The 15506-nt window shown below is 34.5% G+C and overlaps 3 protein-coding genes across 3 annotated transcripts; 1 reads left to right on the top strand and 2 right to left on the bottom strand.

The window, feature by feature from the left end:
• Window positions 1-632: 632 nt before the first annotated feature.
• Window positions 633-8273, bottom strand: LOC136070917 (uncharacterized). Its single transcript, XM_065781539.1, has 2 exons — window positions 7949-8273; window positions 633-1939 (listed from the first exon to the last, which is right to left on the bottom strand). The coding sequence occupies exon 2, from the start codon at window positions 1934-1936 to the stop codon at window positions 884-886; it is 1053 nt and encodes a 350-aa protein (XP_065637611.1). The 5' UTR covers window positions 1937-1939; window positions 7949-8273; the 3' UTR covers window positions 633-883.
• LOC111989692 (uncharacterized) lies at window positions 3202-9408 on the bottom strand. Its single transcript, XM_065782082.1, has 5 exons — window positions 9052-9408; window positions 8914-8999; window positions 8198-8805; window positions 7949-8082; window positions 3202-3228 (listed from the first exon to the last, which is right to left on the bottom strand). The coding sequence occupies exons 1-5, from the start codon at window positions 9406-9408 to the stop codon at window positions 3202-3204; spliced, it is 1212 nt and encodes a 403-aa protein (XP_065638154.1).
• A 692-nt stretch (window positions 9409-10100) lies between these two features.
• Window positions 10101-12594, top strand: LOC112005742 (FT-interacting protein 3). Its single transcript, XM_024038044.2, is given in 2 exon segments — window positions 10101-10724; window positions 10726-12594. Coding segments are annotated over 2 exon segments (2322 nt in total). The 3' UTR covers window positions 12424-12594.
• The last annotated feature ends 2912 nt before the right edge of the window (window positions 12595-15506 follow it).

The following is a 15506-nucleotide window of genomic DNA, read 5'->3' as shown; positions in this document are numbered from 1 at the left end:
GAAAATGCCAACCACATCTTTTTCTTTTTTCTTTTGTTTTTCCTCCATAATAATAATGAAAAATGTTTTAGCATTGGCGCATATGGATTAGGCGACAGGGGTGTTTGGTAGAGTAGTTTGAAAATTGTTGTTTATTGTTTTTTGAAATACGTGTGGGTGAAAAAGTGTATTGAAATGCGTGAAATGCTGTTTAAAAACTAAAAAATGTTGTTTGAAATGGCAAACCAAACGGGGCCTAGAACACGAAATCCCTCGATGTCATAATGTATTTTAAACGTGGTTTACTTTCTTTTTTTTGCTAAACGTGGTTTACTTTTAACTTAGTAAAACCCATCTTCATATTTTGAGTTCGATTAGGTTAGATGGCAAGGAGTTGTATGACAAATCACAAAAGTATCCGAATCGTTCAAACATAGCAGTTTCTGTTGGCAATAGTCCTTTTATACACACGCAACAAAATGAACAAATACACTTCCATAAATTATCTTGAACAGCCGTATTTGAACAAGAAAGCTAGTAAATTCACCATCACATAAACTAAAGACTATGCATTTACGTCAGAACATAGTTTCTAATATTCATTGAACATAAAAATTCAAACATGGAAGCAAGAAAGAACATACCCTACAATATACTGAAAATTGATCATGATCATTGCACATAACACGCTAGTACATAGATTGGTTCGCTTGTTTCGACACAAGATTCTGGTTTTCACTGTAATGGACAAATAATCTTTCACAAATTCGGAGTTCTGCCTCACTGAAGTGACTGAAGTGAACACTAAATCAATGTGTCGACTACATATTCTTAAAATTTAACATCCTTTCAATAATAAAAAAACAAGGAAAACATTTCTTTATTTTTTTTATTTTTACAGATTCTAGCCCAGCTTGATTAGACCCGCGCCAGCTTTCTTCCACTTCAACTTGGCGGCCATTCTCAAGCAATCCTTGATTAAGCTCGACCTTTTCCCAGATTTTTCAGATGTTATACGCTTATGTTTGTCTTTTATAAGCTCCAATTTTTTAGTCAGTTCCTTGACTTCTGCATCATACTTTGTGATATCTGTTTCAAGTTCCTGAAGGGTGTCCTCTTCTAGTTTTCTAAGCCGGAGTCCAAAGTGAGCTTTTGTAACTCTCGTCCCCTGATCACGAACAAACTGAATTTTGAACCCTGCAGATTCCAGGGCTGTCAAGTACTGCCACCAATTCAATAGTTCATCTTCTGTGATATCCAAAATTCTGGTGCAGCACATGCTATCTATAGTCCCACATAATATGACAATTAGATACATCTTTACCCTAGGAGATAAATTGGTCTCAGCACCCACATCACCATATTTCTCAAACAAGCTTTCTAGGATAGGGGCCAAGCTCTGAGGCACTAAGTAATCCCTCACATTAACAACCTGCTCCTCTTTGTTCCATAAGTCTATTAATTGCTTAGGCCTGGATTCAAGCTTTTGCAATAAATCTGTAAATGCTTTGTCCAAAAACAAGGAATCATCTAGGCTATCCAGCTCATCGGATGATTCTGATGAGTTCTCTTCATCGCTACTTTCTTCCTGTTCTTCTGTCATTAAAACATCCTTCAATTCCTTATGCTCAGCATAGCTGAAAGAATATAATAGTATATGATTCCACGTTAAAACATCCGCTCCCCCTATTTCTGGCTTAATTTGTCTTCTGATTCCATGTTCTACTGCCATATGATGCAACACATTTTCATATTTTAATAATCGATCCAAAGTTAGTAGATCATGCGGAGCCTGCATTTCCTCTGCTCCTGGATCATTAAGTATTTTGGTTGCTTCTGCTGCTTCCTTTTTGCACATCTCCATTGCCTCTGTTCTTTCGCTGATCACCTTCCCAGCAAATTTTCCTTCAGGTGACCTCAACTCCACATCCCCATATTTTCCTTTGAGCCATAGCATAACCTGACATGGCCAACTGAATATCTCAGCAATGGTAAAAATTAGATTCGTACTATGTCGAAATGGAATTATGGAAACACAGCCCTGACAATGCAATTTTCGTTGAACTTATATATAAGCTTTTGAAACACCAAAATTTTGCACATAATAATTCTAATTTATCTCTTTCAATTAATTTTAAATTCTATTATATATTTAAACATTATATTAGAATCTTCTCATATTTTATTTCTTTAAATGGTATAAATATAGTTCTATAGATAAACACAAATATGATAAATATCTATTAATAATCTATATATATATATATATTATCCTATAAAACCGAAACTTTTTACTTTTTGTTGACTTTTTTAGAGCTTGCCACATAAGTTTATTGCTCTAAAATTTTACATCTCATTTTAATTTATTTAATTTTTAACTAAAAACTTGCAAAGTTTTGAGAACCCAAACCCGACTATGAAATTTCATATATGAATTCATTAACTGAAAACCTACAGACGCATAGCCATCCAAAACTAAAGATTCTCTTTCATTGGATTAGTCTCCTTGCTTGCCTAAGATTCTTCTAATCAGAGCAACCGTTAATGTTGCAGAATCCTTCTTGCTGGTACCCACAAGTTTTGAAAACCTGACTACATCTATGAAAAACACGCAGAAAAGAGAAAACCAATTTGCTTTGAACACATTCATGAGAACTTTTAGCAAAACAGATAAGAGGTGTGGCAACATATGCATACTGTATTGAATCAGAAAAGATGTGGGAAATACTTTGTAAGACATTTTATTATCAATAAACCATTTTCTACCATTTTCCTTAAGCCGTTGCTTTTGCTAAGCATTGTTGTTACATTAACCTTTTTTGTTTTATATATATTACATTCATTACAATTGTACTATTATTCTTATTTTTAGCTCATATTAAAAGAAAAAACCTGTGAAAGGGGCAATGGTTTTAGTGGTCACTGGTAAGGGAAGATTTAAGTGATTGGGAGGGCAAAGAGTATTATGCTGAACTTTTGTCTAGCAATAGCTGTTTGATGAAAATTGATTTTGCTAGAGGCATAAAATTCTTCTCTTTAGGGGATTCACTTTGATCTTGTGATATAGCTGGTATGGTTTAGATTTTAGCTTATCCTTGGATCACCTTCAAAGCGTTTAAGAAAATGTCTAAGCCAAATTGAAAAGGGGCTAGGACTAAATCTTATTTTCCAATCTGCTTCTTTTCCTTTGGAACTAAATCAAAACTAGGTAGTATCTATGCCCTATACATACATATACTCCAGTTTAAGCTGTCAAAGAAAATTAAGACATGTTAGATTAACCATAGAATTTGTGATATGATTTACTAAGATGGATTCTTTTGTTTTATATTTGCTAGATAGTCTTTAATCTATGGACTATGTGAATTTAAGTTTGATTTGTATTAAAACTGGTAGAATCTTTTGTGTTGTGTTTGGTAGAATTTTACTAAAGGAATTTGTAGAAATACTTCTTTTTCTTTGGCTGCTCATAATTTGTGTCATGCTCACAATTATAAAATTAATATGATCTTCATTCACACAGCTAGAACTTTTTTAGAAATAACATTAGTTTGAAATTGAAGGAAAATGAATATCTGAGTTGGAGGTTAATTACATTTTTTTGGCTTTGCTTTTAGAATTACAATAGCTTTATTTAAAACACAATAGGTGCGAGTGTTTCATGGTTTAGGAAACTCTCTAATTGTTTCATATTTAATGCATGTTCTTGAAAAAAGTTTGTTAGTTTTTCAATTGGTGAGTCTTGAAAAAACTGTCTCAATTATACTAGACTTGCGTATAAAGAGGCCATGAAATTAGTTATAGGCTTTGGATGTTGCCCTTTTTTTATGTCAAATTTGGAGAATAAGTATAGTAGGTGAGTACAAATGAGTTTGAGTGATTGATAATTCGATTCAATTTTCATCAAATTTAGTTGTGGTGACCGAAACTTCTTTAACTATATTTTGTGTTTCAATTTATCACAATTGTTTTTTTTTTTTTTTTAATATTTATATTTAAATGGTATCTTGCATAATTACTACGCATAATATATCATTAATGTCATCTCCTATTTATAAACATTTCATGCATTTATGAATAATATCTTACCTAACTATAATGAAATGTATATTTGAAATAATTTTTCAAACTACCACAATTAAAAAAAAAAAAAAAATTTGTCAATGGCAAAAAAAATTAATAAAAATATTTTAAAACTTATATTTAATAGTTTTTCCGTATATCACACAGGTTATATAGAGAGAGAGAGAGAGAGAGAGAGAGAGAGAGAGAGAGAGAGAGAGAGAGAGAGAGAGAGAGAGAGAGAGAGAGAAACATATGTAGATGGTGGTGGAGGGGTGATGGTGGGTTTTGAACTACAAATAGGGGACACCATAAAGAATGTTGCTAGGCTATCACTTGAACCCCCAAAAATTAATCTAAAAGGCTAGACGTAAGGATAATAGGAATTCCAAGAAATAATTAATCAAATTCCTTAAGTTTCTATACATAAAAACATTAATAGCATAATGATGATCTAGAGTAAATTAAATTTTGTCTTATTCTCTTTTTGGTTTTTTCCTTAAAGATGATCAACAAAACAAAGTAAAAACTTACCAAGAAAGCTCAAATTAGCTAAAAATTTAATGGTGGAGATTCCTATTATTTGTAATAGAATGAACAAAATAAAAATCACAAACAAATTTGAAAAAAGACGCATAAGATTTCTAAAAGAAATTTTACCAAACATATGGGATGCAATAATAACAAAATTACTGTATTAAAAACTTTTTGACTTTTTGACACTTTACAAATAAGCACAAAAAATGTTCATTATCAATATGTTTCATATCAACATTAGGAATTTTCACAACAATGATAGGCCAAATAAAATTGCATTAACAATTCTAAGTCTCAATTAAAAATAACAAAAGTCAATATTATTGAAAATTTTGGAAAGGAAAACAACAAAATCATTTCAAAAAAATGCAAGAATACTAAAAAGAAAGGAGAGAGAGAGAGAGAGAGAGAGAGAGAGAGAGCATTTTTTATTGTGTGTTTTGTTTACCTCAACGGTCTTCCTATTGTTGCCTTAACTTTGGAAGTTTCTGACAAAAATAATTGATGTCTTCTCAAAATGGTGAAAGCTAAAGCTTGATTGAAAAATATAGAAAACAATTAGTATTGTGCTAATTTTTTTTTTTTTGGTAGATGATGGGTGATTGTATCTAGAATGTGCATTGGTATATATAACATTGTAAAACTTAAATAAATAATCAATGTATGAGTGAGATAGAGATAAGGTTGTGAAAAACCGAAATTTTAGAAGAGAAAATACTATAACGATAGATAAACAAAGAGACACTTAATGTTTGATGTCTTCTCAAAATAGTGAAAACTAAAGTTTGATTGAAAAATATGGAAACCAATTAGTATTGTGCTAAATTTTTTGTTGTAAATAATGGGGGATTGTATCTAAAATGTGCGTTGGTACATATAACATTATAAAACTTAAATAAATAATCAATGTATGAGTGAGAGAGAGATAAGGTTGTGAGAAACTGAAAGTTTGGAAGATGAAGCACTATAACGATAAATAAACGAAGAGACACACTTGAAATGTTAATTTATTCACTAAAATGATAATGAATTATTCAATTTTAATAATTCCTTGAAATTAGAAAGAAAAAAACGAAAAGTTGAAATCAATTAGGGTAGCTAAATAGTCAAATATTTGTATCTAATAAATAATAATGCTTGTCTATGATCTGTATTTAATTATTTTATATAAAAAAAATTAAAAAATCATAAAGAGAAAAATGATTTTAAAAGAAAAAGAAAAAGAGTATGATGTGAATGATAGGTGGCTCAACAGGAGCATAACAACATTAAATTCTACGTCTAGGCTTTTAGATATATATAGATTTGTATTCACCTGTTTGAGATGGAAAAGACACTTGACCTTTGAAAAAAAAAAAAAAAAAGTTTATTGAGGATTATTTTGATTCAACACCAAAAGGTTAGAGGCTAAACTGGCACATTTAAAACATTAGAACTAAATTGACACTAGTTTACCTCCAAATCAGTTTAAGGCAATTTCCTCAAATCCATTATGTGACGATTTATTAGACTATTTTATATGTATTTCTTTTTGGGTTTTGATTCTAGAAGGAATTTGTTCTCTTTGTTAAATTACTGTGGTCCTACTCAAGTTTAGGTTGTTTTGACTATCAAATCTTGAGTGGCATTAGGATAAGGGTAATTAGAGATATGTTTTGAATGAAAAGGGTTGGAGGAATCTATGGAAGCTAAAACTTATAAATTAGTTGTATTCATATGGACACTTCATAATAATGTGGTTCCTCTAAGAACAGAGTTGGCTGAAATCAACATAATGTGTTGCACTGATTCAGTGTCCTTAATCTCAAGAAGCTGAGGAGATTCAGTGCCATCTTTTGCACTCAGAACCATCTTTTCTATTTCCGTAATTTATTACAAGGCCATTTGGTTTGAATCTGAATTGTGACTCAGAACAGAAGATTTAGTTCCAAAGTCTGGTCAAGAGGATGGACATCCTTATGGCTTCTTCATGATCAGTTTGAGCAACAAGAGTTGAGGGATTTCTCTGCGACTCTAGGTCCTAATGGGCTATTTGGCTATGCAGAAATAAAACTGGCATCAAGGGGATAACGATTAATGCTCAGTCTTGCATCTAAGTATGAATCTAAAAAAACAAGTACAGTATAATGTAGCTTTTGAAGCGAAAATTAATTGTTCAGAGAAAGCTTTAGTGATGCAGGACAATCAAGAGGAAAAAAAATAGGAGTAATAAATAAAGACAAAATTTAGATACAATATCTTAGGTGTTGTTTCTTACGTTTCCCTCTTAAGATTCAGCCATGTAGTTATTTAATTAAAAAATATACTTTCTTCTTATGAGAAAAAATTCATGTGACATTTAAGTACTGTACTTAAGTCTTGCCCTAAATAAATAAAAGATAACCCTAAGAATTGGTACCTAGGGCTTAATAGGTAGGAATCAACATCCAACAATTTGGAAAATTTCCAATCTGAAATTTCATTAATCAGTCGCGTCCCCAAAATACAACCATCTAGAATCCTTGTATAGAGATTTTAGAAATAACAGAAAATCCTATCTAAAATTGAAGCTAATCTCAAAACTTATCTCAAAACTTAAATCTACTTCCTATTTGAATTCAAAAATAAAAGTCTACAATAATCCAATCTCCAATGAGATAAATATAAAAATATGAAAATATAAACTCTAAAATAATTTGTGCTCCTGCATTAGGTAACTTAGCCAGCTACTTGGGTGTTTGATCAAGAACGGTACTGCTGGGGAAAGGAAAGGTAGCAGAACTTTCTTTTGAGGAAAAAAAGGGGGATGAGAATCGAGAGGAGTTTTTTTTTTTTTTTTTTTGGGTAGTATGTGTAAGTTTTAATTGGCTGATCTTGATTAGTCTGTTAAGGATCCACACCAACTCCAAAATTTTCGAACTGTATCTTCTTTGTTATTGCTATTTCTAAATTTCAATAACAACAATTAATTTCTAACTGTGTAACAATTAGGGAGGCTGCGTTAGCAGCTGCCAGCAAAGGTTTTAGTAGGAAATTAGTCCTTATCCGCAGCCAGAAGTAGTGCCACTTTGAAGGAGAAAAAAGTCATCTCCTAGGCAGGTGCAGACCATTTTAGAAGATACCAAGTACTACAGATGGGCGAATGAAGTTTTCCTTTGAAAGTGTGGACAGAGGAATAGTGGTAGAATCGGCTTCTTTTGCTCTACTGGTATCCAAGGCTTACATGAAATTCACTTTGTTACTTAAAAAAAAAAGAATGAAATTCACTATTTAATTCTTCCGAAGTAGCTGTCCGTTATTTGCTTTATTTTTGTATGTTTTCTTATATTTCAAACCCCACTGATTGTAACCCAAAAGAAAATCTGAGTAAAGGGGCAAAAGATGAGCATACCTCAGAGATCACACATGAGACCTCAGCTACAAATTGACAACCTGCACAATAGTAAAATGGAAATCGTGGATTTCTTTCTTCCTCGCAAACATCGCAGTAGAATTCATCATCTGAATCGTCTTCAACAGGGGAATCTGTTAAGGGTGAGAGAATCTACATGACATTTATGTTTGATGGTATATGGTAATGGACCACATTGAACATGAAGATTGAAATCGCACTGAGGGCAACGGAATATTAAAGAATCACAGGTGCTTTCACAGGCATTGCACATAGCTTCAGCCCCCATCTTCGGCCCCAATAAGAGAAGGTGTCTATGCTTTTCATATTTTATGGTGGGAACTTGTCCAGTGCATTCCACATGCAAGTCAAAATCACAGAGCTCACATCGGTAGGTCAAGCCACAGCAATCGCCATGGCACGCATTGCATCGAAGTCTGACTGGGGTTGTATTGGTTGGCCTAAGAAGCAGGGATAGAGGGTGGTCTGGGTGGAGGTAGTCATAGATCCTCGGGGCAGAATCAGCACAGGATTCATGGAGTGAAAATTCCCCTTTATATTTCTTGCATACGTAGTAGGTTGTTGCTAAGCAGCCTTGTCCACACGCGAAGCAATGAACTTGGTCACCATCCTCTAATTTCTCAATGAGAGTCAAGGGATGCTTGTGGTTGAAATGTTTAATTTGCTTTCCGTCATCAGATTTTATGCTCCTTAATAAGGCGCATTCAACATCGATATTAAACCTGCACTGCTCACAGCGGTAAGATATGCCCATCATACAAGTGTCACAGGCTTGGCAGCGAAAAGGATGGGTGAGAAGGGCATGAGTGAGTGAAGTTTTGGATTTCTTGTGGGTACTGGAATTCAGCACATGGTTTGTGAAGAAAGATACCACAAGGGTCACAGCCATAGCAAGCACCGAAGCAATGTTCCCCACATATATAGCATTTAACATGATTAACTACCTCATCCTTCTTGTCAACAAGTACCAGTGGATGCAAGTGGATGAAGTGTTGTAGTTGCTTACAGCCTTGCTGTTGTTGTTGTTCTTCTGCAGTGGTCATCAGAAAAGCACAATCAAGATGCAGGACAAAATTGCATACCTCGCAGTGAAAGTAGAAGCCACTGCAACTTTTAAAACAAGCCCCGCAGGGAAATGATTTATTGGGATCGAAGCATAGCGTGAGAGGTCCATGTGGGTGAAAGGGATTTTGGACCTCCATTGGGAACTCGGCGCATGATTTGTGCAGATAAAACGAGCACTGGGTCTGGGTGCAAGCGTAGAGTGGAAAAGTGCAGAATTTCTGGCACCCTTTGCATATAACATTCTTCTTCCTGTGCTTTCGTGAAATTTGTTTCTCACTTTCAATGAAGGTCAACGGGTGCTCATGACTGAAATGATCAATTTCCTTATTTTTTGGCTGGAAGAAATGATCAACCTCCATATCTTCCTCTGACATTGTGTTTTATTTTTTATTTTTAGATCTTGAGTTAGTAATCTAGATCTTATTGGAGAAGAAGAAGACGGTGAGAGAAAGATGGATTCTTATCGGAAAGAACAGGACCAGGATTACTCTCATATAAGGGTTGGGACCGGTGGTAGATCCCACTGATCAAAACTGACAAAACCCAATTGCGCTTTGTCGATATTTCCGGCGTTTTCTCAGCGACGAATGTGTTTGTTCTGCACTCTCAGGTTTTATTAATTTTTTTCCTACCTTAAAACCTTTTGATTATACTCTGCGTTTTTCTTTTTATCTATTTTCATTTCCAGTTCAGTTTTCAAAATCTTGCTCTTTCAAGATTTGCTTTAAAAAAAAACTCTAATCTATTTGTTATTGGTTTAGGTTATAGATTTGAGGGTTTCTTTTTAATATTATTAACTTCAATGATTAGTATTAGTATTATACTTTGTTTTTTTTAATGGAATATATTATGATATCTTGATTTTACGAGATATATAAGTTGTAAATCACTTTTTAAGTTTAGTATTTGGCATTGGCTAATTGACCCTGTTTTTTTCTGTTGCCTTAGGTTTACCTTTGAAATACTAATTGAGAGTAAGGCCCTTCTTCTATAACATCAAACTCTTCATCTTCAACTTCAACTTCAGTTCTTTGCCGTTTCGTGTCTTCGCTTTTGAAACCAAAAGATGCAGATTCCCACACCACCTGAAGAGTTTTCGTTGAAAGAGACCAACCCCCATCTTGGAGGGGAAAAGGTCACTGGCTATGAGCTCGTTGAACAGATTCAATATCTCTATGTCCGGGTTGTCAAGGCCAAGGACTTGCCTGAAAAATATGTCACAGGTACTTGTGACCCTTATTTGGAAGTTAAGACTGGATCCACCAAGGTTACGACTCCCCGTTTTGAGAACAATTGGAATCAGGTGTTTGCTATCTCGAAAGATCGAGTTCAATCTTCGGTAATTGAAGTTATTGTGAAGGATAAGGACATTGAGAATGCAAACAATGCTTTCATGGGTCGGGTTTCGTTTGAGCTGAATAGGGTTCCCAGACGGGTTCCCCCGGATAATCCATTGGCGCCACAGTGGTATAGCTTCGACAATGATAGGGGCAAAAAGGTTGAAGGAGAGTTGATGCTGGCTGTTTGGACGGGCACTCAAGCTGATGAAGCATTTTCTGAAGCATGGTGTTCAGATGCATTTGGAGTTAGTGGAACTGATGATATTGCCAATATTCGTTCCAGGGTGTACTTCTCTCCTAAGCTTTCCTATGTAAGGGTCAATGTAATTGAAGCTATTGACTTGCAACTAAAGTGATAAGCGCAGGTCCCCTGAAGTGTTTGTGAAGGCTCAACTCGGAAATCAGGTTTTAAAAAGCAGAATTTCTCCGAGAAGGACTGTTAATCCTCTTTGGAATGAGGATTTAATATTTGTAGTGGCGGAACCATTTGATGAGCCGTTGATTTTAAGTGTTGAAGACAGAGTTGCACCTGACAAGGATGAACTTCTGGGGAGGTGTAAAATTCCCTTCCAGGATGTGGATTGGAGGTTGGATTATTTTAAACCATCTGTCATTAGATCGTATGAACTTGAGACGCATGTCGTTACAGAAGGGGATCAGGAGGAGGAAACCAAGTTTGCCAGCAGGATTTTGGTGTGTATCTGCTTGGAAGGTGGTTATCACGTTCTGGACGAATCAACCAAATATTGCAGCGACTTTAGACCTACAGCAGAAGAGTTGAGGAGGCCCAAGATTGGGGTACTCGAATTAGGGATTTTAGAGGCTAAGGAGCTTGCACCGATGAAGACAAAAGATGAGGTAGGAACGACAGATGCTTATTGTGTGGCAAAGTATGGTGAGAAGTGGGTGCGAACAAGGACAATTATCAACAGCTTTGGTCCCAAGTGGAATGAACAATATAGTTGAGAGGTGTTTGATCCTTGTACTGTTATTACAATTGGAATCTTTGATAACTGTCATTTGCATGGAGGAGATAAGTCTCGTGGGCTAAAAGACTCGAGAATTGGGAAGGTAAGGATTCGTCTTTCCACCCTCGAAACTAATCGTGTTTACACACACTTATATCCACTTTTAGTTCTGCACCCCAGTGGGGTGAAAAAGATGGGTGAAATTCATTTGGCTGTGAGGTTCACTTTCTCCTCGTTGCTTAATATGATGCACACGTACTCACAGCCACTTTTTCCAAAAATGCACCATATTCTTCCATTAAACGTTTCTCAGCTTGATTACTTGAGGCACCAGGCAACTCAAATTATATCAATGAGGTTGAGCCTGACAGAGCCACCGCTGAGGAAAGAGGTGGTGGAGTATATATTGGATGTGGGCTCCTATATGTGGAGTATGAGAAAGAGCAAACTAAACTTTTTTAGGGTTATGAGCGTTTTGAGTCTGTTAAACATCGTAATAAACTGGTTTGAGCGGGTTTGCTATTGGGGAAACCCCAAAACAACCATATTGATTCATATAATGTACATGATGCTGGTCATCTATCCAGAGCTCATCTTACCCGCCATTTTCCTCTGCCCTTTCTTGATTGGGGCTTGGTATTATAGACAGAGGCCAAGGTATCCTCCTCACATAGACGTTCGCCCTTCTCATGCCGAATCTGCAATTCCTGATGACCTTGATGAGGAATTTGATACGCTCCCAACTTCCCGGTCGTCTGACCTTGTAAGGATGAGATATGATCATTTGAGAGGTATTGCTGGGAGGATTCAAACGGTGGTTGACGACGTGGCTAGTCAAGGGGAGAGGCTTCTATCTTTGTTGAGCTGGCGAGACCCAAGAGCGACAGCGCTATATATGATAATCCATCTGGTAGCTGCCATTGTTGTTTATGTTACACCATTCAAAGTTGTGACCCTTCTCACGGGATTCTATGTGTTGAGGCATCCTAGGTTTCGACGTCGTAGATGGCTTCCTTCAATAGAATCAATACTAATGAATTTTTTCAAGAGATTGCCTGCAAGAACGGACTGCATCTTGTGAGCAATGCCAGTATTATCTGCAATTGCTTTTGAACAGAATGGTCCATGATTGTGTTCCCCTCTTTCTTTCATGTTAAGCTAGTGGAGAGAAGATGCGAATGTAAAAAAACATGGCGCTTGTCTGATTTCGATGTTTGGCAGCTGATGTTGAGTTATGCTTTCAATGTTCATAGTCTTTGGCTTATGGTAATTAGCTTAAAAAATAAAATAAAATAAAATAAAACAGCTTATGGTAATTAATTAATAGTGTGGCAGTGTGGCTTGAACATGTTGAACCAGAATAGTGTATAATAAAGTTGAGCCCAGTTGGGAGATTTCTGCAATGCAAGTAACTTTAATGCATTGAGCTTCTCTGTTCCAGACCCTTCGGCATGATATATTTATTTTTCATCTCAATAATCTATATGATCTTGCAATTAATCTTTTGTGAGTTTTTTTTATAAATAATTCAATAGTTGGAACTCGGAAGGGGGGTTGTTAGAATTTAGAACCATTGATATCTTAGTTGGAAATATCAAACAGTAATAGTTGAGTTATAAGATTTTTGGCAATCTTTTGTGATTTTAATATTAACATTTATTTGATTCAGCCAATTAAACAAAAAAAAAAGTCCACCAGGAGCACATTTGGTGTCATGTAGGATTGCAACCTCTTACCCCAATCTGTGATCCAAAATATTTAATTATTAACCATAAATTGACAACTCACCAAATCATCTAAATTATAAATGAGAAGCTAATCTAATCTTTATAAGTGTTTCTATTTTAAGGTTACTAGGTATCGTCCGGTTAGAGTGAAAGTGGGGATGAAAAAGGAAGTTTTGATGAACCGTTTCATGGTGAAAATGAGGGATGAGAGTCAGGTTCAGTGGAGAAATGAGAGAGTACGATAGAGATCAAGTACATAAGAAGAGTTTTGGTTGCGACAAAGGGATTAGTGTGGCCAAAGGTGAAGGAGAGAAAAGAAAAAGAATTAAAGGATTTTATATTAGACATTACTACAAAATTGATTGTAGTCTTAGGTACAAACTCACCTAATAAAATAAATATTACTGCATATTTTGAAAGTATAACCGTTGAATTACATGTTGTTTACGCTCTTAATGCACATGTCAATTTTTGTGTCAATTGGATATCATTTACTATATAATCTATAATCTTATATTTTATGCATAATTTTAAGTTACAAAAATTTGCAATTTAAAAATTTATTGATGACATAGCTATTAATCTTTAATTTTCTTGAAATTTTGCAAATATGGAAGATATAAGAAGAAGATGCAATCCAATGGTGGATTTGTCAAAATTTTACATCCAATAAAAAAATATTGAGTGAGTTTGTAACCTAAGGCTACAATCGATTTTGTAGCTAAACTTTGTCCATTTATATTTTATATTTTACCAAAAAAACTAGTAATAGCATTTTTAATATTAAAAATTAGGAGAAAAAAGAGCAAGCCTAGGTGCTTCTTTAGGGGATATTCCTAATAATAACAACCATTTCAAAATTGAAAGATGAGATTAACAACAGTTGCAAACTTAACACTGTGCTTGGATCAATGGAAGGGAGAGAGAAAGGAAAGATAAGAAGAAGAAAAAAATTAGGTTTCTCTTGTTTGGTTGAGGAAGGAAAGAAAGAGGGAGATGCATGGAGTGAGTTTCTTTTGGGGTCCACAAATGCATCTTATGCTATAAAATTAGAACAATTACTAATTTACTATAATACCCTTATACTCATAAATTATCAAATTTAATATCTAAATGCTGAAACATAGCATTTATTATTATTATTCTCCTATTAAACCACATCAAAGTAGCATTTCAGTTTACAACGGTCTATTTCGATCCAATTCAGTCCAATTCGGTTTATTTTTTTTTATCATTTTGGTCCAATTTAGTTCATTCGATCCAGTTCAGTATAGTTTGGCCCATTCATTCTATTTCGGTCCAATTTGGTCCATTCGATCCATGTTGTCCACTTTGGTCTGCTTGGTCCATTTCAATCTATTCAGTCCACTTCAATGATGTATTGTGAGCATAAGTTTGCGTAGAAAGAGAAATTGCTTCATTGACAATTATGTCACATACTTAGCACAATGTTGGTAGGTTCTTGATTCGATCAACTTTGGTGATGCATTGTGAGGAGAGATTTGCATAGAAAGAGGAACTGCTTCATTGACAATTACATCACATTTTTAACATAATGTTTGTAAGTTCTTGATGAAATTACATTACCTTATGTTATTAAAGTCTTTGTATTTTTTTTTCTAATATATATATATATATATGATGGTTTTACGTATATTTGCTTTCTCTTTAGGTCATTCAAGATGTATAGAGTGTTCAAGAAGCTCAAAGCTCTGCTTCTGGTCAACCTCTGTTTCAACAAAAGTGATGAACAGTGATGAAGTCAACATGCACCATGTCACTAATATCCTAAGTGATGCACACCGTTTTGATTAAAGCTTTGGATGTTTATTACAGAGTTCTAAACAGTGTCGTCTAGCAGTGGTGGTTCAATTGTCTATTAGAATTGGTGGGAAAAGCAGTTAGAATGTTAGTTGTAATCCCTAAAATCACGAGAATAGATCCGCTTAGTTTGGATCTTAATCTATTCAGTTATAGTGATGAATTGTTCTCTATAAATAGGATAGTTCTTACTCTGATGTAATTATGCAAGTAATACAGTTTTTCTTCAATAAGAGTTTTCTTCAATCTCTCTCTGTCTTCTTCTTCCTTGTTCAATTCTTCTAGATTTTTCACTGATCTTCTAGATCACAGTCTTGCTTCATTACAGTTTCACAGTGTATTGAATTTCTTCAGAGGGGATGAACTTTTACATTATTTACAAAATAAAATAAACTTACAAAATTTAAAACACTTTCAAATAACAAATATAGATAGTATAATTTAGAAAATCTAGTATATTATATCAACTGTACTTTGTTAGAAAATAATCACATTATTTTAAGAAATGTTTAGGAAAATAATCACGTACAAGGGCTTCGTGTGTAAAATGTATTGCAACTATTTTCTCTAGTGGGTCATTTGGTAGTGATACACCAAAGAGAGATTTTTCCACAGA

The sequence above is a fragment of the Quercus suber genome, unplaced genomic scaffold, assembly GCF_002906115.3.
Source record: "Quercus suber isolate HL8 unplaced genomic scaffold, Cork oak 2.0 scaffold_15, whole genome shotgun sequence".
NCBI classification, from domain to species: Eukaryota; Viridiplantae; Streptophyta; class Magnoliopsida; order Fagales; family Fagaceae; genus Quercus; species Quercus suber.
The sequence above is the reverse complement of the archived record's forward strand: the minus strand, read 5'-3'. Positions and strand labels throughout refer to the sequence as shown.